Source organism: Gymnoscopelus braueri (assembly GCF_963280865.1).
Source record: "Gymnoscopelus braueri genome assembly, chromosome: 8".
Classification (NCBI taxonomy): Eukaryota; Metazoa; Chordata; class Actinopteri; order Myctophiformes; family Myctophidae; genus Gymnoscopelus; species Gymnoscopelus braueri.
In genome coordinates, this window is record NC_137609.1 from 11,888,707 (window position 1) to 11,915,429 (window position 26,723).

Here is a 26,723-nt window from a genome sequence, read left to right on the forward strand (position 1 = left end):
GCAACTTACTGTCTGGGGGGCTCACAAAAGCTAGCCTGGTATGGTAGGCCTACTTTCCAGCCGTTACCCGCTCACCCGCGGTAGCGCAGCCTCTCGTCTGTAGTAAAAATAAAAAAACACTTTCGCTATCACCAAAACAAAGACGGGTTTAAGATGTTGAAAGCCTACCTTTCTTAGACACTCGGAGCCCCCCACCAGTGGCGTAACGCAGAATCGCGGGGCCTCCCCACGGGAGTTTCACGTACATGCACGCGCGCGCACAACCTGTGCACAACCTGTGCACAACCTGTGCGTGCACAACCTGAACATTTCGGGTCTAATTCGGGTCTAATTCGGTCTAATTCGGGTCTAATTCGGGTCTAATTCGGTTCTATTTGACCAATATAAATCTACTTTTTTCTTTTTTTTTTCTGTAAAAATATTTGTATCAGCGCAGGCGGGGCCCCCCCTGCTGGTGGCCCCCCTGCACCGCAGGGGGGCGCCACCTCACGTCGCGCCACCTCACGTCTAAAATAATAATAATCAGGAAGAAAAAATCTGGTCAATGGAATTTTTCTATTGACCAGTTACTCCAGGTCTGGAGTAACAAAAACATTTTTTCCGGTTCGTTTGGATTTTGCTAAGGGTAACTGTAATACCATTATTGTCAATGAATAGGCCTCCGAACAAACTTTACTTACATAGGATCCATTAAAAAGTTAAAAGTAGCAATAAAAGAGCCATATTTAATAATAACCACTAATTACTTAAAAATTACTATCTCTTTAAAATTGCATTGGACTGGAGTTTATCCAGACACAAAGCGACAGTAAAAGAGTAACATTCCCATTCTCTCAGAAAGAGTTTTTTTGGGGTGTGTGTGCCAGAATCAAAGAGTGAGTGTGTGAGAGAGAGAGAGAGAGAGAGAGAAAGAGAGAGAGAGCCCACTCACACCTTCCAACAAAAAGAACAATCAAATACTGCCATTGTGATTTGCATATCAAAAACTCAAGGAACTAGGTTCAACTAGCAAATTAACATGAATGGCCGTGGCTGCATATCAGTGAAGGGCCACACAAAAAGGGTGGAATCCCCCCAGGGCCGGCCGCTGCCATAAGCAACATAAGCGGTCGCTTAGGGCCACAACCACTAGGGGGCCACAAAAAAAAATCTTGCTTAGGGCCACGAAAATCCTAGGGCCGGCCCTGAATCCCCCAAAACAGGATAAGAACAGGAGAAATGGAAGAACAGGAGACGTCCAGGAGGGTCAAATAACAGGAGTCTCCTGGTGAGAACAGAAGGGTTGGCAGGTCTGGCCTAATAATAGGCGAGTGCGCTCCCTGTGTTACGTCTGGACTACTGTAACGCGCTATATGTCGGGCTAAATCAAGCCTCCTTGGCACGTCTGCAGTTGTCCAAAATTCTGCTGCACGCCTCCTGACAGGAACCAGCAGGCGTGAGCACATTACGCCCGTGCTGGCCTCACTCCACTGGCTACCTGTTCGCTTCAGAATTGATTTTAAATGTTATTGTTTGTTTTTAAATCCCTGAATGGCTTGGCACCTCAGTACCTCTCTGACCTCATAAAGGTCTATACCCCCCAAGGTCACTGCGGTCTGCTGGCCAGCTAAGTCTCGAGGTCACAGTAAGGACCAAATTAAAGACCAGAGGCGACCGAGCCTTCGCTGCCATAGCCCCCACCCTATGGAATACGCTCCCCCCCATGTTAAAAGGGCCCCCACCATTGAGACTTTTAAATCTCGGCTTAAGACACACCTTTACACCTTGGCATTTTAACCCCGCTTGAGAGTTTTCTGTGGTCTATGTCTTATTTGTTTTCTGTGTGTTTGCTGGTGTTCTCTGTGTTTTTAGCATATTTTAGCTTGTATTTTGCATGATTTTCTGTACAGCACTTTGTGTAAACCCTTAACCCTGGTTGTGAAATGTGCTATACAAATAAAGTGGATTGGATTGGATTGGATCGGTGCGCATTTCCGAACGCACCGACTGATCTGGTTGAAATCCCGGAGACTCCAGCGGCCAGCGGGATCTAGGAGTGTTGGCAGCCATGGAGGCAGCGCAGCCCATAGATGGCGCAGCCTGCACTACCGGGGGTGTGCTAGCCTGGTAAACCCTCCCTCCGGAAATCTCATTTGTAATGTATTTCAAATCAAATGGAAATGAGATTTTCCGGAGGGAGGGGCTTTACCAGGCTAGGGGTGTGCGGGCAACGGCTCGAAAGTAACATAATAGAACTCCTTCTAACGCTATGAACCAGAGCTGGCCTGGAGCGCACATAACATCGACTTAATTAATTTCATAGTAGCCTATAGCCTTATAGCCATGTGGTTCACATCTGTCACAATAAGCGTCATGGCGCTGCTTGTTCCTGGGTTTTGAATTTTCTACATTTACAACCAGTAAATGTATCTCCCGCATCGTTCAATAAAAAGCATTTTAATTCGATCGGTGGCCATTTTGCTGAATTTACCAGGAAACATGACTGTCATGATATGACAGTCATGTTTCAGGGCTACCTATAACCGTTTCTAAACCATGCATTTCGTTTTTATTTTGCTACGGGTAACTGTAATAATACCATTATTGTCAATGAATAGGCTATTGATGTGCAGAATAATAGGCCTACTAGGCTACTTTATAAACCACATAATAACGGCGATAACGCCATTCTGCAATCTCGATATCTAGGAGGCCATAACGATTTTCGAACAAATCTTAATTTATTACAAAAATAAAAAACACTGGCCGATTAACAAATGATAAAACAACTTACTTCTACTGGACGTAGCCTACTTTTATATCGTTTCGAATAAAAGCACCGCCTTCTCCACTTTATACTCATGGGTCATCATAAGTTTCATTTTCCTTTCATCATAAGTTACCTGACCAGTGTTGCCAGATTCTGCGAGAGAATTAAGCAACCAGGTGTATGAAAATAGCCGATCTACAAGCTTGTATCTGATATTTAAAAAATAATAATAATTTAGATTTTTTAAAAAACATTTTAAGAACACAAATCTTGTATATATAATATAATAATATTTTCAGATGGGGGGGGGGGGGTGGACCCATACATATATTAATTTAGGGGTCCTTGACATGAAAATGTCAAGGACAGATACACTGGTTCAAACAACATTTAGGAAACAAGCCCAAATAAACAACTACACGTTAGAAACAACCCCTATAAACCGCAACCACCAATATTTACCACAAGCGACTTTACAGAAAAACAAGCCCAAAGTCGCTTATAATAAGCGGACATGGAAACCCTGCACCTGACCACAGCCAAAGCTTTATCTCGGCTCTGCTCTGACCAGAACTGGCCCGCCCCCTACGGTGACATTGTGTCACTGCGCTGTAGGCTAACATATTTTAGGGTATAAGTGATATACTTTTTTTTTAAACAATAAGTGTTAAACAGCTCTATATTCTGATAACTCATTGATAGCATATAGCAGTGGTCTTCAACAGTTTTTCAGTTGAGAGAGATATGAAGCAGGGACCCCCACAACATATTGCATAAAATTGTGTGTTGCAGATTAAACCTTTTCATTGATTTCATAGCATATTTCATAGACATGTTTGACAGCATTATCATTGTGTAGCATTGTGTTGGGTTCATGTTAATGTGTATTTTCAGACAGTTAACCACTTAAACCCTCAATACCTAGAATAATTGTACTATTTTTTCAAAATATATAGGGTTGAAGTGGTTAATGTAATAAAAAAAGTTTCTATCACAAAGATTTGGCAAACCCCTGCCCCTGTAGTAACTCTGAGGACCCCTGAGGTGTTTGTTCAGTTTCAGGAGTCTCCCCATCTCTCCTGCTCTTTAGTAAACAGAAAATGCATTTTCAGGTCAGGATACCTATTTTATCCAATCAGGAAAGAACTTGCACAGAATACACATAATACAAGTGAGAATGGAAGTGATGGCACTGAGAAATGAGCAAACCCACCTTGTGTTCATGTCCACATTTTCTTATTTTTCATAAATTCTTTCTTGGACAAATAAAAGACAAACAATGAAAATGAACACATGGTTACTTTCACAATTCCTCTCCAAATCAGAGACACTCTCATATTTAGAGATCATCTTTATTGCAGGGAATATCCACAATAAAACGTTCACCACGATTTACAATATACTTTTGTTTTCTCTCCCGTTAATGTACACATCATCAAATGTTTCCTTGACTTTAAACAGTATAACACATGCACAACATGGGTTGTTTCATCAAACACTGTTTAGAATAGGATTTTACAGTCAATTATTCACATGGTCCAAGTCCAACCTTTGGTCAGTTTTATTAACCCTATCAGAGGAATGATTGATAACAACATACAACTTCAGTACACAGCACAGAAACACAATGAGCACACAAACTCTTAACTTAAATCAAATGGCCCATTAGAAGGCTCTCTGCTTCCCTTTGGTAACATAAAGTGGAATAATAAAGTGGGTAAAATGCATAAACATTTTTCATTTTATGTATTTAAACTGGTAGATGTACCATGTTGACATGTAACAGTTCTTCACACCACTGGGTTGCTACTTGGCCACCCATAAAATAAACCTCATAAACATAACCTCTACACACGTTAAATAAAATACCAGTGTAACATATTTCACTCCCTGTTTAAAATGCTTCTTTTGACTTATTTGATTGGTCAGCTGTAAGGGCCTTATGTGACCATGTACTCCTGTCGTTTGTTAAGTCGGACCTGGCACAGGGAGACCGCCCCGACGGCTACGTAGACGGATGCAGCGATGAAGCAGTTGATTCCCACCTGGTTGTACAGGCCGTATATGTTACTTGGTGGGTTCTTGCTGTGGGTTGCAAAGACATACCACGTTAAGCTGATCAGCCAGCAGCAGTGAACATGAAGTAATAACAATATAATTACATTTTATTTTTATTTTATCCCATTTATATGATGTAGCTCAACATTAGCCTACTATTATTTAGTAATTTATTTAGCTACTATTTTCTCTAGTGCTCAAGAAGCAATAGAACTGTAAATAAACATTACATTTGAGACAAAGATATAACAGCAGCAATGTTTAAAGCATTATGTGTTGGATAGCACTAGCAGCAGTTTGGCCAAATGGATCGAGAGCCCTCACTCAAATAAAACATTACACATATAATTGACTTTGATGCTAGCTAAAGTTAGCAACAACTGGTGGGTATTGGCATGAAAATAAAGATAGGACAGGCTGTTCAAAATGTCATTATCTACCAACACAATAAACTACCTGTGCTCACAATATTGTATCAATAGCATTCTTTTAACTGGAATGGAATATCAAATTAATCTGTATTATATATACTGTATATTTTGATCATTTCTGCAATACAGAGCATGTGTAAATGTAGGTTAGCAAGTGATTTTATTAAATGCCATAATTGCCATTGAACCTGGATCTCCATATTTATTTATTTAAAAAAGGAAAGAAAAGAGCAAAGTGAAAAAAGAGCTTGACAGTAAAATGATCTGAAAGATAAATGTACCTCCTAGTTTGCAAATAATTAACAAACAAACAACATAATTTACAACAAAGTAGAAAACATTTTATTTTACATTTCATTGTTGAATACAACATGATGTAAAAGCCTGCACAACATTACTTTACATGTTTTTGCTTGTATCTAAAGCCTAATTTATGCACATCCAATAGGTGAATTTACATTTTGCATTCAATTTAAAATTAAGACTCTTGTTCAGTGTGACTGAACATGAGAACTGTAGACTTTTCTCAACTACACCAACATTACAAACAGTTAGAAGAGCCAGGTGCAATGTAAACAGATAAGAAAATAAAAAGAATATTCCGGTGTTCCCGGAATGTTTCGCAGGGTAAATGAAATACAGATCACAAATACAGTTTGGGAGGTTTGTTTCCAAAAAATTTTTGATGTCTGTAATCTTATTTCCTTGCATTGTCACCTCTGCAAAAAAAGGCATTTGATCAAGGAGCTTTTCTTCGATGTCTCCCACCAGGCTGAACCTACACGCTTTTGCCAGCAGTTTGGATTCCACAACAAACGTTGGTGTTTGTTCGTTGAGCTCTGCCTCCAGTGTCGTCTCCATCTTGCTCGCCTGGACGACTCCAATGATCTTGATTCGTCCAGTCTGGACACTGGCAGCTTTGACCTGCATGTTAAGACATGGCTTTATTTAGACCTGAGGCCAATTCTACAAATGCCTTCTAAAATCAGTAGATCTCAAACGTTTTTGTATTTCAGAATTATTCAACATATTATTCAACATCTAAAATGACACAGATGCTTTCCCGGTTTTAATGGGTTAAGATTCTTGCAAAATTGGAAAATACCCCCCCAGAAAATACTCCCCCAGGGTTCTAAATTTAGTCTGCTCCGTTTCTCCCTATTCACCAAATCCCTTCGCCAAAAATAGCCTATAAAAGTTCAGAACACTTAACAAAATATTCACTGTAGTTAACTTACCGGGTAAACCTGGGTCATTCCAGTTGAATTGAGGGTGATTGTTTCCATGAACTCAGTGGACTTGACATTGGCCACCCTGATGGTGTCTCCAACCGACAATGATCTGCACAGGCCAACCTGATCACCCCAGAAACACACTGTTATAGATCCAGAGTCATCCTGCAGGGTCAGCTTTTGCAGCTTTGTAGTCCTCTTCCTGGTCCTCGCTCCTTTTGCCTTCTGGTCTTCGGCATTTTTCAGCTGAATAACGAGAACAACAGAGAGCAGCATGAGAGGTCCTGTTGCTAAATTAAGTTATTAACTATCTTTGAAAGAAACTATACTTTCATTTAATTGTGTGCAATCAATAATTTTGTAATGATACATAGCTCATAAAGAATGATTCACTTCATAATGTGTACAGAGAATACTTTTCAAAGAAAAGCCAAAAAGTGATCAAGGGTTTCCTGAAAGGTTGAGACTGATGGCAACTCACATCTGTTATGGTTCCTTCGATGGTCATTTCCGTTTTAGCCTGTGAATCCATAGCTTCTGCAATGGAGAACACTGGCCACTGGTGATTAATTAACATCTTGGCCTCCATTTCCAGCTCAGCAGAAATTGTGAGTGGAGTGTTGTGACCCAGCTTTGTGACTTTGGTCAAACACGTAACCATTTTGGCCTGCTCTTTTACAAGCAGATCTGTCAACTTGTAGAAATGCCCCTCTTTAATTTTGTCAAAAAACGGCCTCCCATACACAGTTAATTTTGTTGCACCTGTGTCGTCAGCAATTAAGGCCCACAAAAAAACAAAATTTATTTTCCTTTTTCTGTGTTTTATAAGGACGGAGCCCAGATTTCTGGATCACTTTTCCCATAATGGCTTTACCCTTGAGATAACCTATGGCATTCAGCTCTTGGACAGTTTGCCTCTGAACATAGAGAGAGAAGGGGGGGGGGGTATTTCATACATATTAATGACTCATTAAAAAAAATTCTGAAGAAGATTAGAATCTTAGAGAAGATCAAATCCTTACCCAGGGTTCACAACTTGGGCCAGCTTTCTCCTGTAAAGAACATATGGAGTCATCAGTCTGTTCCATTGGCAAAGATCATTTGATTATAGTCAAACATTTCACGTCAACTGAAATTGTCTTATATAGTATTCAATAGTTGTTTATAAGACTCATTCAGCCAGACAATCTTAAGTTGAATTTAAACAACACTGTCAATTATCCACTTTTCAAGCTAACAATGCAGTTATTTGCGGCAAGTGACACATTGTACCAGTTAGCCTGATTATCCGCCTGAAGCTGCAGTTCATGGAGTATAAATGAAGCTTAACATTCTGACTCCTACCTTGTCACTTTGATGTTTCTTCTCGTCTTAAAAAGAAGTCAGAAAGTGTCATTAGTCATTCCATTATTTGGAGGATTTGATTAGTTTTGGAAATACAGTGCTGTGTGAATTCTAAACACATTATTCAATTCTGACTAACAGCTCTGTAAGTCTTAAGACACTCATAACAGCAGCAACATTGGTTTACCTGTTTCAAAACATGGCTATTTTGTGCTACAATTAAACTCACATTATTATATGTATGTATGTATGTATGTATGTATGTATGTATGTATGTATGTATGTGTGTATGTGTGTGTGTGTGTGTGTGTGTGTGTGTGTGTGTGTGTGTGTGTGTGTGTGTGTGTGTGTGTGTGTGTGTGTGTGTGTGTGTGTGTGTGTGTGTGTGTGTGTGTCATTTGCATGTCTGGCTTACCTTCATCAGATTCTGTTTTGGATTCACTTTCATATTTCTGTTTTTTAGCTGAGAATGTAAAACAAATGTTACTCACTCGTTCACATAATTCTCTCCATTATGTGTCTGAGTATTACTGAACTGTCAGAGAGAGAGAGAGAGAGAGAGAAAGTTAACTTACGAGCAGCTTCTGGCTCCTCATCCTCAGTGTCTGACACACTTTTCTGACTCACAGTTGTCTCTGGTCCTGTAAGAAGAAGTGAAAGAGATGAGATCTTTTTTATTTATTTTGTATTTTAAGGTTATTAAAACATAATGGTAATTGCTTCCAAAAGTAGGCTACTTTATTGTTTTATTATTATTACCCTTATTATTCTCTTTTGGGGACTTGCTCAGTTTGTCCACAAAGGGGCGCAGTAAATTTTGGACCTCAGCGTCTCTCCTTGGAATCTCTTCCAGAATTTTCTCCATGGTGAGAATTGACTTCTTCATTGCCAAGTGTTGTATTATTATTTGGGGCATCTCGTCTCGTGCTGCCTTTTTCTTCACGGATTTTGGAATGTCATCCAAAAGATTCAGCATCTTCTCGAACTGTTTTTTGTCCAACGCCTCAATTATGCGAGTGAGAGCTTTTTTCCATTTCTTCTCTTCTGCGTTTGTGCTCATGTCTATACAAACAAAATGCATAAAGTGTCACAATATCACCATTGTTGTGTTTTACACCGTTTATTCAAGTCCAAGTTCAACTTCCCATGGAGCGCACATACCATTAACTTAATTGTAATCAGGGTAACTTTAATACAGTTATTGTCAATATAGGCCTATTGATGTGCAGAATAATAGGCCTAGGCCTAGCCATGGTTCACATGACGCTTGTATACAAGCGTCATGGTGCCGAGTCCCCCTGGTCTAAAGTTGATTTTTTTCACATTGCCATCTCTCACATAAACATAAACGTTCAGATTTCAAATATAAAGTGCTTACCACCGAGCCACGGATGTTACAAGGCGATGCGGACCGCGATGAGTACCCGTATCTCCCGTATTGTTCAATAAAAAGCATTTGAATCCCATCGCCAGCCATTTTCTCCAAATTGTCTCCGATACTTTCAACCATGCGACACTAATGTTTGGGAGGTGTATTGCACTCTGATACATACAAAACCAAAAAAAAAAAATTAAATGCTTTTTATTGAACAATACGGGAGATACGGGTACTCATCGCGGTCCGCATCGCCTTGTAACATCCGTGGCTCGGTGGTAAGCACTTTATATTTGAAATCTGAACGTTTATGTTTATGTGAGAGATGGCAATGTGAAAAAATCGAACACAACTTTAGACCAGGGGGACTCGGCACCATGACTGTCATGGTATGACACAGTCATGTTTCAGGGCTAGGCCTAGGCCTACTAATAAACCACAATCTGCATTCTCGATATCAAGGAGGCCATAATGATTTTTACAACAAAATAAAATACAAAATGGACACTTTTAAAGCTGCCTTGAAAAGACACCTATTCTCTCAGGCTTATGGCATATAGTTGTTTGTTGTTTGTTTGTTCATTTGTCTGTTAGTTGTTCATTGTTCTGATGTAAAGCGTCCTTGGGTTTATGAAAGGCGCTATATACATTCAAGCTATTATTATTATTATTATTAAAATTGGCCGATTAAAAGCAAAACTACTTACTTTTACTGGATGTTGTATACTAGGCTACTTATGTCGTTTTTTCGGATATGCGTGCCAAGTGTGACTAAAAGCGTCACCTTCTCCAATTTATACTCATCATAGTTTCGTTTTCCTTTCATCATTAAAGGGATAGTTCACCCAAAATATTACTTATTTTCAATCAATTACACACTGTAACAACTCTGTTACAACTTGGTAAAAGTCTCGAATTAAAAATGTAAAAGTACAAAAGAATTGGCATCAAAATATACTTAAAGTACCAAAAGTAAAAGTAGGCTACTCATTGTCATTGTGCAGAATGTCCCATTTCACAAGTTAAAAAATGTATAAAAGTCTTTTGAAAATAGCCGATCTACAAGCTCTTAATGGTTGCATCACTGAAGTGGGTTGCATCGGGATGAAGTCAAGTGGTTAATGTATGCTTTGTAATAATAATAAAAATCTACAAAGTAACTAGTAACTAAAGTTTTCAAATAATTGTAGTGGAGTAAAAGTACAATATTCGCCTCTGAGCAGGGGTCATCACCATGCCAGCTTGTGATGGACATTTTCATCGATATTTATGTTTTGTCACAGACATACAAATAATGATCAGTATTAGTTTTTTTGTTATTACCAGAACTACATAATGAACTCCTAATGTGCCATATTGTCTATGACTCTATGCCAATGTGCTACACATTTTACAAAGAAATATAAGCCATTGTTTTAAAAGCCAATCTACAAGCTCACAATACATTACATCATGACATGTTGAGAGATTGTAGATGTGGTATTTTCGAAACATTTCAGAAAGATTTCTATTTATTTACTTGGCCGTGCTCAAAATGGGGATGCCAGGGTTAGAGGTTACCTATTCTGAAGACAACCTTAAAGGAGGAGTTCACCCAAAAAATTACTTATTTTCTATCAATTACACACCCCATGAAGCCTTGATTTCATGGAATTATTTTTGTTTTTGTGGCATTCCTAAGACAATAATTTGGTGTGTATTTCCGGTAGGAGACACAAATAATCTACTTTGTGTCTCCTACCGGATACATTAGCCGGTAGGAGACGGGAATCAAATTCCTCCTTTAAGACTGCCAGGAGGCTGGCATTTCACAGGACTGTGTTACTTGAGGTCAGGAGGACATCAAGTTCTACCAGTTCTACTTTACCAATCAAAAAAAAAGAATTGGATTGGTATGGTAGCTTCAATAGGTGTGGTTTCTTTCCATTATGGTCCAGAGTACAGCAACTTGCTATGGGCCTGGTCTTCAAGATACACCACAACATTGGGATCCCCCTGTATTTGTCAAAATACTTCCAAAATGTTAATGAAGTCCACGATCATAACACCAGAGGAAGCTCCACGAATCATGTTCAACCCAGATTTGGCTCAACAAAGGGAATTAACTCGTTCTCATGCTATTCATCAAAAATGTGGAATGCCCTACCAAAAGGAGTAAAAGAGTGTAAAACCGTATACTCACTTTCAAAACTGCCCTAAAGATACACCTTCAGGAGGCTGCAATTCGAAAATGGCCCCTGTCTAAGTCTTAACCTACCCCCCTTTTTTCTTTTTCTTCTCTTGTACTTTTTTTCCCACTCTTCATACCAGTAACCTGTACGCTGATTGTATGACTCTAAAGTTGGCCGGATGGTCACGGCTCCAAGAATCGACAAAGTCCAAGAACGTAGATTTTTGGTATTTTATTTACCTCCAAAACTAATAATCAGCCCCATACAGGAGTGTAACAGTCAAGGTCTGAGGCAAATAATACTACTTCAAAAATAAATACTGGCCACAAATACACTTTCAAAAACAGAAAGTAAGAAATAAACACTTGATAACTAAACTGAGAAAAAACTAACAAACCAAGAACTAAAGATACTGAAACAGGCAATGCCTTTTGACTCAAGGCCCTGGCAGCTCTCCCCTGGTGTTGTCTCCAACAGCAACAAGTAAACTGAGCATTTCACTCTGAGCATTCTCCCCACTTTACAATTCCAGCCTCCCTCATATACCAGGTAAGACCCAAGATGATGCCAGTTACCCAGTAACTGGCATCATCATCAACTCAAACAAAGCAAACCATGGCCCATGAGTTAGACTACGCAATTACAGATGTTCTGAGCAAACTTGAAATGCATTTATAGGCATCAAATAATTCACAAAACAATGACCATAGAATTAGACAATACAGAAAATATAAAATAGCCTGCAACACTGGGTGCTGAACAGACACACCTCCCAGACAGCTTGATGACAGTCAATTATTAGAAGCAGCTGTGCAGTGTGTGCTTGTTATGTCCAGTTTTACACTGTGGAGTCCTTATAGGGCACGGGTTGCCCCGTGACAAGACATTCTGTATAGTAGTGTGTATATCTGTCTGTCTCTTATACGTCATCATGATTTGTGTGCATGGGGATCTCATCTTAAACAAGCCCAGTGCTTAATGAGTCTTCCAGTTTAGTAGACCTTGTATTGTGAATTTGTACTTCCATGTACTGATGTTCTCATGTCTTACTAAATAAAGTACATCAATCAATCAATGGTGATATCTTGATGGGAAATCTTCTATCATGATGAGAAAGTAAAGCATGTGATGTGGGCTACTGTAAGATGTGTTTGACTCAGAGTCAAAAACATCATACACCTGTATGTACATTATGAGTGATTAGATAATGATAAAGGGCATGACAGGATTTAAAGGAATGCAGTGTCACAAGTCACAACTACTTTCATGCTATAGGGCTCCTACCTTTAATCAGAGGTGAGCAAATGTATAAGCTGGAGATCTGATGGTGATTGTGGACCAGGCTGTGGATCAAGAGTTTCCACTGATTATGATTGTGGAGTGTGTTATTATAGTTATGTATTGTTATTTTTGGACACTTTGAAACACTTTCTCTCAACGATGAAAATATTTTTCAACAAGCTTCACTTGTCCAGTTCTGCCCTCCTTTGCCTTTGTAGCAAATGGATCCCTCTGAACAGATCTTTTCCTACAGTTTAATTGTCTGACCACACCACTTATGAATCTATTGTCTTCAAAAAATAAAAGGTTTCTCCAACAAAGGATTAAATACACATTTTGCTATTTTCAGAGAATTACGGTAGCTATTATCAAACATTAACTTCTAGCTGTCTTGTCCCCACCTGATGCAATCATGTACAGTACCATGTACAACAATACCACAAATCTCCTGCAATATATTAATGAGCGTCATTCCGACACTTTATGAGTCACCAAAATAATTAAAACCAATTTGAATTCAAAGATTAGATTGTGGGGAGTGTGTGGGTATTTATTTTTTTACATTATCATAAAACCATTTTATCAAAAGAAACAAAATAAAATGTGCCACGGACATAGACAAGTCTTGCCACGAACACGTTTGTCCGTGTACGGACATGTTGATGACCCCTGTCCCTGAGATGTAGTGGAGTAGAAGTAACAGTATTGAAAATTGGAAATACTCCAGTAAAGTAAAAGTACCTACAGTATTGTACTTAAGTACAGTACTTGAGTACATTTACTTAGTTACTTTCCACCACCAGCTCTGACCAGAACCAGAGCCATGACCAGAACTAGCCCACCCCACGGTGACATTGTGTCACTGCGCTGTAGGCTAGCAGACATAGTTTCTTTAAAGGTAGGATAACTGATATTTCTTCTGTTAAAGTAAGTGTTAAACAGCTCTATATTTGGATAATACTCATTGATAGAATAACAGGAGTCTCCCCATCTCTCCTGCTCTTTAGTAAACAGAAAATGCATTTTAACTCATTCACTGCCTAGAACGACTAAAACGACTTTTTTTCTAATTTGACCCAAAGACCAATATTTTTCGAATATCTAGACTCCCATCCACTTCCTTGTTAACTTAAAACTTAAAAATTCTGTATCTCGGCTCCTGAGTACTTTTTTTTCTCTGGCAGTGGGCAAACACGGCCAGAAATAATTCAGGCAGTGGAAGCGATGGCACTAAGAAATTAGCAAACCCACCTTATGTTTATGTCTACATTTTCTTATTTTTCTTGGACAAATATAAGACAAACAATAAAAATGGATACACGATTACTTTCACATTTCCTCTCCAAGTCAGAGACATTCTCATATTTAGAGATCATCTTTATTGCAGGGAATATCCACAATAGAACGTTCATCACGATTTACAATATACTTTTGTTTTCTCTCCAGTTAATGTACACATCATCAAATGTTTCCTTGACTTTAAACAGCATAACACATGCACAACATGGGTTGTTTCATCAAACACTGTTTAGAATAGGATTTTACAGTCAATTATTCACATGGTCCAACTTTTGGTCAGTTTTATTAACCCTATCAGAGGAATGATTGATAACAACATACAACTCCAGTAGCCTACACAGCACAGAAACACAATGAGCACACAAACTATCTTAACTTAAATCAAATGGCCCATTAGAAGGCTCTCTGCTTCCCTTTGGTAACATAAAGTGGAATAATAAAGTGGGTAAAATGCATAATTTTTTTTCATTTTATGTATTTAAACTGGTAGATGTACCATGTTGACATGTAACAGTTCTTCACACCACTGGGTTGCTACTTGGCCACCCATAAAATAAACCTCATAAACATAACCTCTACACACGTTAAATAAAATACCAGTGTAACATATTTCACTCCCTGTTTAAAATGTTCTTCTTTTGACTTATTTGATTGGTCAGCTGTAAGGGCCTTATGTGACCATGTACTCCTGTCGTTTGTTAAGTCGGACCTGGCACAGGGAGACCGCCCCGACGGCTACGTAGACGGATGCAGCGATGAAGCAGTTGATTCCCACCTGGTTGTACAGGCCGTATATGTTACTTGGTGGGTTCTTGCTGTGGGTTGCAAAGAAATACCACGTTAAGCTGATCAGCAGCAGTGAACATGAAGTAATAACAATATAATTAAAATGTGTTTTTTTATCCCATTTATATGATGTAGCTCGACATGCTACTATTTTCTCTAGTGCTCAAGTAGCAATAGAACTGTAAATACACATGTAAAACTGAGACAAAGATATAACAGCAGCTATGTTTAAAGCATTACGTGTTGGATAGCACCAGCAGCAGTATGGCCAAATGGATCGAGAGCCCTCACTCAAATAAAAACATCAAAGATTCAACTAAAAAATAGGTATGTGTTTCTGAACTTCTGTCAAGGTGTCCCATGAGCAAGACAATGAGATGGATAACATATCATAAAGGTATTACATTTAAGAAGAGCATGACAATAACAATTATGCCCTAACCTTATGAGACTAATTGATTGACAGTGATTAGTGATAGTCAGTAGTAACAAAAGGTAATCTAATCTACCCCCAAGGCTTTGGTTTGGCTTAGGGTTGAGTTGAATTTCCATGAATGTTGTCATAACACATCCATTGAAACGCAACTCTTTTGGACACATCCACCAAGTCAGTTGTGGATATCATTTAATTGTGTGTATTTTGCATATCCCCCTTTAAACCCAAGACAGTTAAAAGAAAATTGCATTTATTTTTGTGAAATGTTGTCGATGTGGATGTCCAAAGCGACAATCTCTGTACTGCTAGAAACTTCCGTTGCAATGTAAGAGATGTGTACAGTGCCATAGAGAGGCTCTGGTCACTTACTCGTTACGAATGTCCTCCTCAGTGTAGGGTACATCCTCAATCAGCACGGCTGACTTGGCGCTAAAGAAAATGCCTAGCATGACCTGTAATATCAGAGAGCAACACAAACAATGCATTACATTTATATCAGAACCAGGAATTAGTTCACAAAGTAAATTTGACAAAATAATTTAACCTGGGTATGTTGCCCATAGATCACAATAAACATACAGAGAAATATACAAGTGGTACAAGAAAGTGCAAGATAAATTTGAAAAAGTATACACCGAGTATAAATATAAGAAATTAATAGACACAAAAAAAACATATCAATCATATACTCTGCTCGGTTAGCAGCAGTTAGCACTCCCCCAGTTCCATAATTGCAATACACAAAGGAATAATAACACTTGTTTTTAATGTGCCATTCAAACCAATAGGGCTGGCAAAGTTCGCTTGGGTGGGGGAGTGATTTGGGGGGCGTGGCCAAGATTCACCATGTTGGTTGGGTCACTACCAGTCTACAGACCCATCCAACAGGGTACACTACTATATAGCTTGTACACACAGCGGCACATCCAAAGAATTACATCAACAATGTTAAAAGCCAACTGCAAAAACAAACTTTCAAATGTATAATCATTTGAAAATAGCAGATCTACAAGCTCACAATGTTTGTAGATCGGCTATTTTCAAATGGCCGAAATGTATGGGCTGAAGTGGTTACTGTATGTTTTGTAATAATAATCAAAATCTACAAAGTAACCACTGTAAGTCAACGTCACATGAAGGTGTCTTTTATTTGAAAACAAGGTACATTTACAGGTTACTATGTGTATAAAAAAGGAACCTCATCAGGCTCAAAGAGGAGTAGTCTCTACCCATCCATATTATAATGTCATCATTAACAGTGAGGCAACTGGTGACCTGAGCCATCATCATCAGGATTCGATTATATTTGCATTGAATGAAAGCACTGCATAATGATAGAATGGCCTATGCATTTTAGCCAGACTATGTATTTTATTTGAAAACTTTGTCAAGGATTGTCATGTCCTCGCCCACTCTTGGTTTATGCTAGCCTGATTATCAGCCTGTTTGGAACCAGGCTATGCATCAGAGTGATGGGTACCCTACCATTTAATATATGGTACTTGTTGCGTATAGTGCCTATAACCCTCTCTACATGGATCCTGAGGTGTGCTATCTTGCGTGTTTCTTCCACGTCTTTTTCTGTCATCTGGGCTGTCAGACAACCAAGCCATGCATCGTCTCTTTGTTACGTCGGGAGACCTGGCTGGCTTCCATTTGTGAATGCGGTGAAAAGTTAGTCCGTTTTCCATTTTAGCCCCTTTATTCTCAACTTGTCGATGGTGAGAAGCTGTGGAACAGTTTTCATACAACAATTCATTCCCATTTTGGCGAAACACTACTGAAAGAGCACTAACTAGCAGGCTACTATTAGCGAACCTCCGAGTGAAGGGAGATGTCGACCCCACCGACCGGGGGCGGGGCTAGCCGCAGCCGCGGAGTGACACCAGCCTTGCCTGCCCTAATGTAATTAATTGTACAGATTATACAATTCTGTGACAAGATAGTTAAGGTTCCAATGGCACTGGACTGACAAGATCCCCCAAAGAGGATTCTCATTAATAGATACTGACAGACCAGTATGATTTGTTGTCAGAAGGCCCAGAAATCCAGGGAACTCCCCTGGTAGAGTAAGTTAATAAGAGGGTATACTGATATTGTGATGTTTTGTATTCTACAAGTCAAAAGCATTATTTTGGCTACAAAAGGAACGTTTATTTTGAACGCCTACACTAATAGAATAAGCCAGTAGGCCTAAGTAATAGTACCATATCAATAAATAAATAGTTTAGCACGTACAGATCTACATGACATGGAAAGGGCATAGAGCAGAGGTCTTCAAAGGGGGTCCGCGGAGGTACTGCAGGGGGTCCGCGAAATTGTTGTTTGATTAAACAATATTTTTGTTTGGAAAAAAATAATAATAATCCCCAAAATGTCAAATTGTCTTTAAACATAACATGAATCCATAGCAAACAGATACATGTAGGCACAATGCACAATAACATGGTATGTTTATACATATTTTGTAGAGAATTTTTATTTTGCACACCTACTGGGGCAGGTGCATATAGGAGCAGGCAATATAAAACACAATTGTATACATAAATATACAATATATGTTGTAGCCCCCCCTACCCTACGAGGTAGGGGGTCCCTGCTCCATCTCCCCATCAGTTTGGGGGTCCCTGGCCTGAAAAGGTTGAAGACCCCTGGCATAGAGTGAGTCACATTTAAAACTCAAATAGCCCAAATCTGATCTAATTCAGATATCAAGCTGTGTTAACCAAATCGCAATGCACCTGCACACCATCCATCTGCCACATTATGCCAAATACCACAGCAATTTCATAATCCATAGCGCATAGGTTCGTTTACATCCCAAGCTGTGATTTCTGGCAATATTCAATTCACTGTGAAAGAAACATCAGATGCTGTGTGGTAAACTGTAAGAGAGGCCTAGCTGGGATCAGTCTATCTGCTGGAAGTAGGTATTGGAATTACATGGAGGAGGGAGGGTGCACCTGTCTCTCTCTGCATCGCAAAATATGTCATCTTTCCTTATAAGCTACGATTTACTCATTTCAACAAGTTGACATGCATGATATAAGTGGCTTGCGGAAAATAGAAGATGTTGCGTTAAAGTCTGTTCCATTGACTAATCTGACCCCCCCCCCCCCCCCCCCCCACACACACACACACACACACACACACACACACACACACACACATCAATGCAAACTGTGATGCTGCGGCCATGATGGCACCGTAGATCTCCTTACCAGCATGATCACCCCCCATATGCTGATCACTATTCCACACGCGGCCATCTTCGGACCGCAGAATAATAGCGACGGCATTTCTATCAATTTGACCTTTTTTTCTCAATCAGTTACGGAAAAATACGATCCACTAAAACGAGAAGAAGCGTCGCTTCATGGATAACAAGAGGCGTCCGATTCCGTGTCAACTGACTCAACCCCCCATCAGCTGATATGTGATCGTCACGACGCTCGGCGATTTCCGGTCAGATTCGGCGATGGTCGGCTGCGGCTGTAAGCGAGCAGTGTTGCCATGTCCGCTTATTATAAGCGAAATTGGGCTTGTGTTTCTGCAAAGTCGCTATAAATCGTAAATATTGGTAATAGTTAGTTTAGCGGTGGAGTGGAACCAGTGGTTCTCAAACATTTTCATGTCAAGGACCCCCAGATTAATGTGTATTTTTCCGTGGACCCCCTACCCCTCATCTGAAAATATGTTGTGCCAGGAAGTGGGTCCCCCCCATACCAAAATGTTTTAAAAAATGCTCCAAAGTTACCCCTTTTTCCCCCCAAGATTTTATTTTTGAATTAATTTTTTGAAAATAGCAGGTCTACAAGCTCGTAGATCGGCTGTTTTCCAAATAAGCGTAGGGCAGGCATTAGTCGCTTCGTTTGGGCTTGTTTTCATAACCTGGTTGCTTATTTCTCTCGCAAAATCTGGCAACGTTGGTAGCAAGCGAGATTAGACCGGAGTCAATTCACTTTTCAGATTGCAGATCCGGTTTAGAGCGGATACGGAAACGGTCATGTGTGAGTGGTTGCATGTTGTCGTGGAGGAATACCGGATATAGTAGGCGGGGCTTTAGACAGGATCTGTGCACTGCGCAGCAAAGAGCCTGCCCTGCTAACGGTCGCGAGCTTAAACTAGAACAACCAATCAAAACAGCGCTTAGTGAAACATCCTTCTCAGACTGACCAATGGCAGCGAACCACCATATTCGCGCAACATTCTCTTTATCCCCCTTTGCCTTTTGGAACTGAACCATTGTTGATAGATTATTATTATTATTATTATTATATTCCACCAAATATGCTTTATTTGCAAACTAGTTTAACCCGCTAGTGTGATTTAGGTGATATTTGTGTTACCTTTGTTGCTTTTGACTGACGCATAGGCTCGTATAAGCTTCTAATCTATGGAAGCCCGCTAACGTTAGCTAGGGAAGCTAACAGCTAGCTGTGTGTGTGAGCGGTGCATTGTTTTGGTTGAGTGTCTACAAGCTGATTAGAGGTTCAAAACAACTCATCATGACCTCAGCATCTGCTAAGGTAAACTGTCTGCTGGGAGATCTGAGATGCATGCTCGAATCTCTGTGTTTATTATATGCATAAAGGTTGATTAACTGTTGATCGTGATGATAACGAAGCGATTGAATTGATTCACTTATCGCTAACGGGGCATTCTTATTTTATTTGTCGCCATTGGTGGAAACAAGTACTAAAATTTTTTGCTTAAGTAAAAGTAGAAATACTCTGTTACAAGTAAAAGTCCGGAATTCAAAATGTACTTGAGTAAGAAGTACAAAAGTATTGGTATAAAAATGTACTTAAAATACCAAAAGTACAAAGTACTCATTATGCAGAATGTCACATATCACAAGTTTTCAAAAGTATAAAAATCTTTTGAAAATAGCAGATCTACAAGCTCATATATTGTGAGCTTGTATCGGCTCTTTTTAAATGGCCGAAATGTATATAGGGCTGAAGTGAACTGATGAATGTATGTTTTGTAATAATAATCAAAATCTACAAAGTAACTACTAAAAGTTTTCAAATAATTGTAGTGGGGTAAAAGTATAATAGTGGAATAGAAGTGAAAGTACTGAAAATTGGAAATACTCCAGTAAAGTAAAAACACCTCAAAATTGTACTTAAGTACAGCACAGCACCTGTACATGTACGTAGTTACTTTACACCACTGTTTGTCACTGCCCTCTTGATTTCACACATTTGTCCTGTGTTGTTGTGATGATCACCTTCATGCATGCATGGATGGTGGTGGACAGGTGGGAGAGATCTTCTCTGCAGCGGGAGCTGCTTTCACCAAGCTGGGAGAGCTCACCATGCAACTGCACCCTGTGTCTGATTCCAGCCCGGCAGGGTAAGACATTGATTTATTGAATACTTTATCATCTTATACTTTGGCTATTCAAAAAATAGAAGATCTACAATCTCATAGCGCGGCACTGAGTCCTGCGCTATGAGCTTTTAGATCTGCTTTTTTTTTTTTTTTTGAAAAATCATGAATTCTTTGAACATTTGTAATCTTTGCTTCTGTGGGATTCTACAAATGTCTTCTAAATCCTAACAGTTTTTTTGAAAGAACTTATGTTTCTATAATCAGTGGTTCTCAAACTTTTTCATGTCAAGGGCCCCCAAAATGATATGTATTTGGCCTGCGGACCCCCATCTCAAAATATATTGTTCCAGGGACCCCCCCAGAAGCAAAGATTTGAGTCAAAAATAGCAGATCTACAAGCTCATAGCGGTGCCGCGCTATGAGCTTGTATATCTGCTATTTTATTGAATAGCCAAAGCATAAAATAATGGTTAAAGTGGTTACACAGATGCGTTACCGGTTTTAATGGGTTAACAGTTCGCTATTTGTACAGTCTGAGGTATGGTTTGCAATGATTGTTTAAAGGATACAAACTAAAAAGCCCCAGGAAGGGCTTATATCCATTGTGGTCCTGTGTCTTCAATTCATGAAGACATTTAAAGACATAACAATAATATACATTACAATAATAAACAAGACATACTCATCAACACTAGTAGCAATGAACGTAATGAATGAAGCCAATGAATGAAACACTTAACAACAACAACAACAACAACAACAACACACAAACAAACAATATACGTCTAATAACATTTCTGTATTCAACCAACAGCAGAGTCAGTGATCTGTTCATTAAAGGTGCTGTAAGTGATATTTTTGGTTAAAACAAAACGTTTTTTGTTCAAATGTTAAAGCTCTAATTCTGATGGTAATCATAGTTCTTTGCTCAGTAAACAGGGGTCTCTCCAACTTTTTAATGAACATAACACACATTTTCAGGTGGGTCACCTAGTTCAGTCAGTCAATTTTACACTGTTCCAATTCCAATTCCGTCTGCTCCTGGGGGGGGGGGGGGCCCAGACAGAACCCCACGTTTGAGAACCTGTGCTTAACGGGAGGTTTGCTCTTTCTGAGATGCTGGAACCACCCCCTCTAGCATTAAAGGAGAATTTTGGACTAAGGTTTTCTTACATTTTCTATGACGTTATGATATCTTAGGATGAATAGTACAGTAGAAAAATGTCATAACTCCATCCCGGGTCCGCCACAGCTTAAAACGTGCGCCAATAGGCCTTGCGCTAGATCGCGTATTTTAATTGCTTTTTTTTCCTTTTTTTAGATCTGACGTTCATAGTGACAGAACATTGTTTTTCTTTTCCGTTGCATAGTGTTCTGTCACGATGAACGTCAGATCTCACAAAAAAAAAAAAAAAAAAAAGCAATTCAAATACGCGATCTAGTGCAAGGCCTATTGGCGCACGTTTTAAGCTGTGGCGGACCCGGGATGGAGTTATGACATTTTTCTACTGTACCAGTTCATCCTAAGATATCATAACATCATAGAAAAGGTAAGAGAACCTTAGTCCAAAATTCCCCTTTAACAATCATACCACGTTCAAGTCACTTAGATCACACCACTTGATCTTTCTGAACCTCAGTCCTTTCCGCATTATAATACATGATATACTGTGTTGCAGCCGCATCAGGTCAGCTGTTGCCTTGCTCATCTGTTAAATAAATTATATATTTTTTCACATGAAGACGGTGTGCCTCAGTATTTTTTTCCCTATAGTCTGCCTCACCACAAGTAAAATTTTGGGTTCCTTTGCTTCTATTCCTATAGACGAATCCACAGCCGAGCTGCCTGTAGGCAGCCATAGCTGCGGTGTCAACGCTCCGTACCGCCACACCGCAGCAATGGCCGCCTACAGGCAGTGCGTCTGTGGATTCGTCTATACCTGTTCCACTGAAGAGCACCTGTTTTGAGCCACTGTGATTGAACCCAGGCAGTGCTTCCTTTTGTTTTGTTTAGCAGCCACGTCACTCTATTTGGAAGAGTTTGCATTAATCAGGTGTACCTATTACAGTGGCCATGTAAATAGGCCAGCTATTTAACACTTATTTTAACATCATTATTTATCACTTACACCACCTTTTGCATTCACCACTGTTAAATGGGTCTAACAAACTATATGTGACACAAAAGTAGAACGTCAGATGCTTTGCTCGAGGAAATGCTAAGACCCTGATATCTATTTCCTTTCACATCACTGCCCATATATCTGTCTGGACTCCAGAGGCGCTGTGTGTGTGTGTGTGTGTGTGTGTGTGTGTGTGTGTGTGTGTGTGTGTGTGTGTGTGTGTGTGTGTGTGTGTGTGTGTGTGTGTGTGTGTGTGTGTGTGTGTGTGTGTGTGTGTGTGTGTGTGTGTGTGTGTGTGTGTGTGTGTGTGTGTGTGTGTGTGTGTGTGTGTGTGTGTGTGTGTGTGTGTGTTTAGGCCTGTCACAATTGTTACATAATCGTCTAATCGCAATTATTTTTGCATAATTGTCTCCACGGTGAAACATTTTCACATCAAGCTATTTTTACATGTATAAAATGATTAATTATGTCAATAATTTCTTTGCATATTGAAGTTATTTGTCATATCTGCCCTGTGCAATCTTTTATTACGAAGCCTAAAAGGCGAACAGAAATTATTTTCATTCATATGTTCCAATGTTCAATGCCAAACACAATGAATTTGTTAATCGGAATTATTTGAGTGACAATTAATCGTCAACTTAAATTTGTAATCGTGACAGCCCTAGGTGTGTACGTATGTGGATCTACTGTAAGTGCTGGTATGGGGGAAAGTGATAGAGTTGAGCTAACAATGGCTGTAAACTGTAACTCTGCACCCTTTGATTCCAGAGCCAAGTGGACAGAGACAGAGATTGAAATGCTCCGTTTAGCTGTGCGGCGATTCGGTGATGATTTGAACAACATCAGCACAGTGATTAAAGAGCGCACTGTGTAAGTCTGCATGTGTTAAAATGCTGTCTGTGTGTCAATGTGTACATTAAAAGTGATATTTGTTCAGTTGGGTTCAAAGAAAGGTGTTGTCTTAAAGAGTTGGACCTCTATATTGTGATAGTAATCATTGTTATAAAGTGTTGGTCAGTAACAGACCAACAGAATTGGTCTCTCCAATTCTTAAGTAAACAGATGATAATTTTTTTCAGGTTGGACACCAATTTAATCCAATCAGGAGCAAGAATTCATTTATCAGCTTAAATGCTGTTATAGTGTTCCAGTTACAATTATGTTTGCTCATTTTATTTTCCATCACTTCCAATTTCACTTGTGCATCCTGTATGATTTCTCTCTCCTGATTATATGACATTAATTGGTATACCGATTGGTATACTAAAGGGCTGGAGAGACATGGAGACAGACCCCTGTTACTGAACAAATACTCTATATTAAATCACTTACAGCACATTTTAAGGTCCGGGCCGGGGACGCCCAGGGGTCCTCGAGGGGGTTTCAGGTGGACCCTAGCAAAATGATTGATAGTTAACCCATTAAGACCTAAGGCGATTCTTAAAAATGTTTTCTAAATCCTAACAGTGTTTTGAAAAAAAAAACAATTTTCAAAAATAGCAGATATACAAGCTCATAGCGCGGCACTCGTGCCGCGCTATGAGCTTGTATATCTGCTATTTTTGAATAGCCAAAGAAATCTAAAGTGACACAGATGCGTACACTCAAGAGTCAAATTAAGAGGATTTTAAAGTATAGATTGGTGTCCCACAGATTGTATCAAAATGGGGGGCCTGTGGCATAGTACACAGGGGGTCCTTGAAATGAAAGCGGTTGAGAATCACTGTTCTGAATATATACTCTTATGAATGGAATTCACTGCAGAGCCCAGATAAAGAGCACGGTGAAGAGGAAACTGTACGAGGACAGCAGGGTGCCCATCTCATCGGAATCCCCCAAAAAGACCGTCAAGAAGACGACCGTCACCATGGCGCCTGCCCCGGTCACGGCCGCCCCCGCCATGATCGCGCCATCGCAGGTCGTCGTGGCAACCGGCATGCAGAGCAGCCCCTCCTTAGCCCCACCCATCAAAAAGCAGAAGACTGCAGGAGGTAACTTAAAGATAAAAACATATATGCAGTATGTGTGTGTATATATCAAAATGCTGTAAGGTAGTGCATTTAAGGCTATTAATAAGTATATATATTTTTAGTATTGTACAGTGGCTTTCCTTTGCTTTTACTCCTTTATACATATTGTATACAGCTTTGGGGGTGAAATGCTACACAATATTCTTCTCATGTTAACTCTTTCAGTGCCAATGAAAAAAAAAAATATTGCAAACTTTGCCAACTTTTTTCTTTTTTTTTCAAAGAAAAAAAAGTGCTTAGGAAGCGATATACAGCCTTTTTCAGTTATAGGTTAAACAAAGATTGGATGGAGCTGCAAATCTTCAGATAATGATATCTTGGGTTCTGAACACTTTAAAAAAAAAAAACTCGGGATTTCTCGTTCTGGCACTGAGGGTATAACCCTAAAACTCGGGATAACTCGGGGCTTGGCACTGAGAGAGTTAATTAAAATGTACTGCACTGCCTAATGGTAAGCAATGTTTTGTCCCTCTGCAGACGTGACTCTGAGTGCTCTCAATGACTCTGACGTCAACAGCGACCTGGTGGACATTGAAGGTCTGGGTGATGGCTCCTCCAACAAGAAGCTCAACTTTGACCAAGGTGAGAGTACAGAACCTCATAAGTTGGTTGTTTTCTTCTCAATTTGCTTGAGTTGGTTTTATATACAGTATACGGTACGGTGTAGGTTAATGACTATAATCATCACGGCATGTCGACTGCAGAGAAATCCATTTCAAAAGTAAAAACTAGCATAGAGAAATGTGAAAATTCCCAAGTTTTCAAACGCTTCTCTTGCCCTGACACAAGGCAACAACCATGACATTTTACATTATTCGGTGTACGCTGAAACATCTCTACAAAATGGAAACAGCAACATCTTTTAAACGTTTGGTTATTTCCATGTATTTCACAGAAAGCTTAAACCTGGACTCCAGCCTTATAATGAACTCCAGTGACCTTCCCCTCCTGTCCCGCTGACGTTTTACCTGTGACCACGGAAGCCCAGTGCAACTTTTCCGGAGCGAGACTTTTTGTGAACCCATCGCTCCCAGACAAACAAGACTGCTGAAAATTGGTCACAGAACCCTGGAGCTGTGGTTCCGTGTTCTGTACGTTGCTCATTGGGGACAGATTTCTAACTAGGACGTGCTTTCTTCCTCCTCCTGCACATTTTTATTTTCATGTTTTCAATACAGACTGTTTTCTTTTACATAATCAGTATACAGGCTTCCGGTGCAGGTTTGAAAATGCACAGACAACAAGTCACGCAAAAGTTCGGAGTAGTAGTGCGGTCTTTCTTCTCCCACACATTGGCTTCAAGTTTTAGGACAGGAATCTGGCTCGGTCGGTCGGTGACAACTCTTGAGTCTTGCAGCTACTGAAAAAAATTATCTCCATGCCGAGTGTATGTTGAGCTGAAGATGTGTTTGTGGGTTTGTCTGTGAAATTCTGCTGACAGTCTGCAAGGTTGACCAATGACAGCCATATCTAACCATCAAACAAATATCATGTCCCTCTTTATTTGGAGATCCACATAGACTGAACGTGCGCATGCACGGTTGAAAATAAAATGCAATATCATGTACTTGTGATGGGTTATTCATTAGGCCCATGTTTTTTAGCAAACTGTGTACTCCACAGTTCACTCCACAGAAGGAAATGAGTTTCTAGGAAAAGTGTTCCATTTTAAAAACGGAAAACATAGGAACATGAATGGGAAAAGTTGTTGGATTGTTTGTATGCTCCCTCCCGCGTTGTTTTGTTACTTAGTCCTAATTTCTTTCATATTATCAGTAATGACTTTGATAGAATCCAGTCAATTTGAATAGAATCTGTTGTGTCAGTGAATAACATTATATCTGATCCATTTTATGCTGTTTAGTAAAAAAGAAAGAAAGAAAAAAAAGAACCTAAACTGAAACCCTCTTGCTGTGTCTCATTGTGGTTGGGGAAATGTTTACCCTCAGGTTGGTGATTCAATTCTGCCGGACATGACCTTTTTCTACATCATGATTTACTGTCGGTCCACTGTGGTGGCAGTTATGTTGCTTACAATATTAGTTGTAAGCAACTGATAACAAAA

General features: G+C 39.6%; 3 protein-coding genes across 9 annotated transcripts; 1 reads left to right on the forward strand and 2 right to left on the reverse strand.

Moving 5' to 3' along the window:
* Window positions 1–5,529: 5,529 nt before the first annotated feature.
* On the reverse strand, window positions 5,530–10,003 carry LOC308090484 (uncharacterized protein). 7 transcript variants are annotated; one of them, XM_080435685.1, is made up of 9 exons: window positions 9,897–10,003; window positions 8,574–8,876; window positions 8,390–8,455; window positions 8,230–8,277; window positions 7,815–7,840; window positions 7,493–7,522; window positions 6,952–7,387; window positions 6,477–6,716; window positions 5,530–6,162 (listed from the first exon to the last, which is right to left on the reverse strand). In XM_080435685.1, exons 7-9 carry the CDS (start codon window positions 7,129–7,131, stop codon window positions 5,665–5,667), a joined length of 918 nt encoding a protein of 305 aa, XP_080291811.1. In that variant the 5' UTR covers window positions 7,132–7,387; window positions 7,493–7,522; window positions 7,815–7,840; window positions 8,230–8,277; window positions 8,390–8,455; window positions 8,574–8,876; window positions 9,897–10,003; the 3' UTR covers window positions 5,530–5,664. The 7 variants fall into 7 exon arrangements, with proteins under 7 accessions (XP_080291811.1, XP_080291813.1, XP_080291810.1 ...); XM_080435690.1 differs by having other exon boundaries at window positions 5,533–6,162; XM_080435687.1 differs by having other exon boundaries at window positions 6,952–7,522.
* A 3,965-nt stretch (window positions 10,004–13,968) lies between these two features.
* rnasekb (ribonuclease, RNase K b) lies at window positions 13,969–18,587 on the reverse strand. The gene is made up of 3 exons (XM_080435692.1): window positions 18,384–18,587; window positions 15,532–15,614; window positions 13,969–14,755 (listed from the first exon to the last, which is right to left on the reverse strand). Exons 1-3 carry the CDS (start codon window positions 18,459–18,461, stop codon window positions 14,611–14,613), a joined length of 306 nt encoding a protein of 101 aa, XP_080291818.1. The 5' UTR covers window positions 18,462–18,587; the 3' UTR covers window positions 13,969–14,610.
* Window positions 18,588–19,357: 770 nt separating this feature from the next.
* bacc1 (BPTF associated chromatin complex component 1) lies at window positions 19,358–26,287 on the forward strand. Its single transcript, XM_080435755.1, has 6 exons — window positions 19,358–19,691; window positions 20,429–20,523; window positions 23,397–23,498; window positions 24,393–24,619; window positions 25,136–25,240; window positions 25,554–26,287. The coding sequence occupies exons 1-6, from the start codon at window positions 19,671–19,673 to the stop codon at window positions 25,616–25,618; spliced, it is 615 nt and encodes a 204-aa protein (XP_080291881.1). The 5' UTR covers window positions 19,358–19,670; the 3' UTR covers window positions 25,619–26,287.
* Window positions 26,288–26,723: the final 436 nt, after the last annotated feature.

What these genes read in the sequence shown, in the direction of transcription:
- bacc1 (XM_080435755.1), top strand. Translation starts at nt 19,671, where the DNA reads ATGACCTCAGCATCTGCTAAG. An exon ending in TCTGATTCCAGCCCGGCAGG is followed by an intron (nt 20,524 to 23,396) that starts GTAAGACATTGA and finishes CTTTGATTCCAG; the next exon opens with AGCCAAGTGGACAGAGACAG. An exon ending in GTGATTAAAGAGCGCACTGT is followed by an intron (nt 23,499 to 24,392) that starts GTAAGTCTGCAT and finishes AATTCACTGCAG; the next exon opens with AGCCCAGATAAAGAGCACGG.
- rnasekb (XM_080435692.1), bottom strand. Translation starts at nt 18,461, where the DNA reads ATGCCGTCGCTATTATTCTGCGGTCCGAAGATGGCCGCGTGTGGAATA. An exon ending in TATGGGGGGTGATCATGCTG is followed by an intron (nt 15,615 to 18,383) that starts GTAAGGAGATCT and finishes CTGATATTACAG; the next exon opens with GTCATGCTAGGCATTTTCTT. An exon ending in GAGGAGGACATTCGTAACGA is followed by an intron (nt 14,756 to 15,531) that starts GTAAGTGACCAG and finishes TGCAACCCACAG; the next exon opens with CAAGAACCCACCAAGTAACA.
- LOC308090484 (XM_080435685.1), bottom strand. Translation starts at nt 7,131, where the DNA reads ATGGTTACGTGTTTGACCAAAGTCACAAAGCTGGGTCACAACACTCCA. An exon ending in TCGAAGGAACCATAACAGAT is followed by an intron (nt 6,717 to 6,951) that starts GTGAGTTGCCAT and finishes CTCGTTATTCAG; the next exon opens with CTGAAAAATGCCGAAGACCA. An exon ending in GAATGACCCAGGTTTACCCG is followed by an intron (nt 6,163 to 6,476) that starts GTAAGTTAACTA and finishes CTTAACATGCAG; the next exon opens with GTCAAAGCTGCCAGTGTCCA.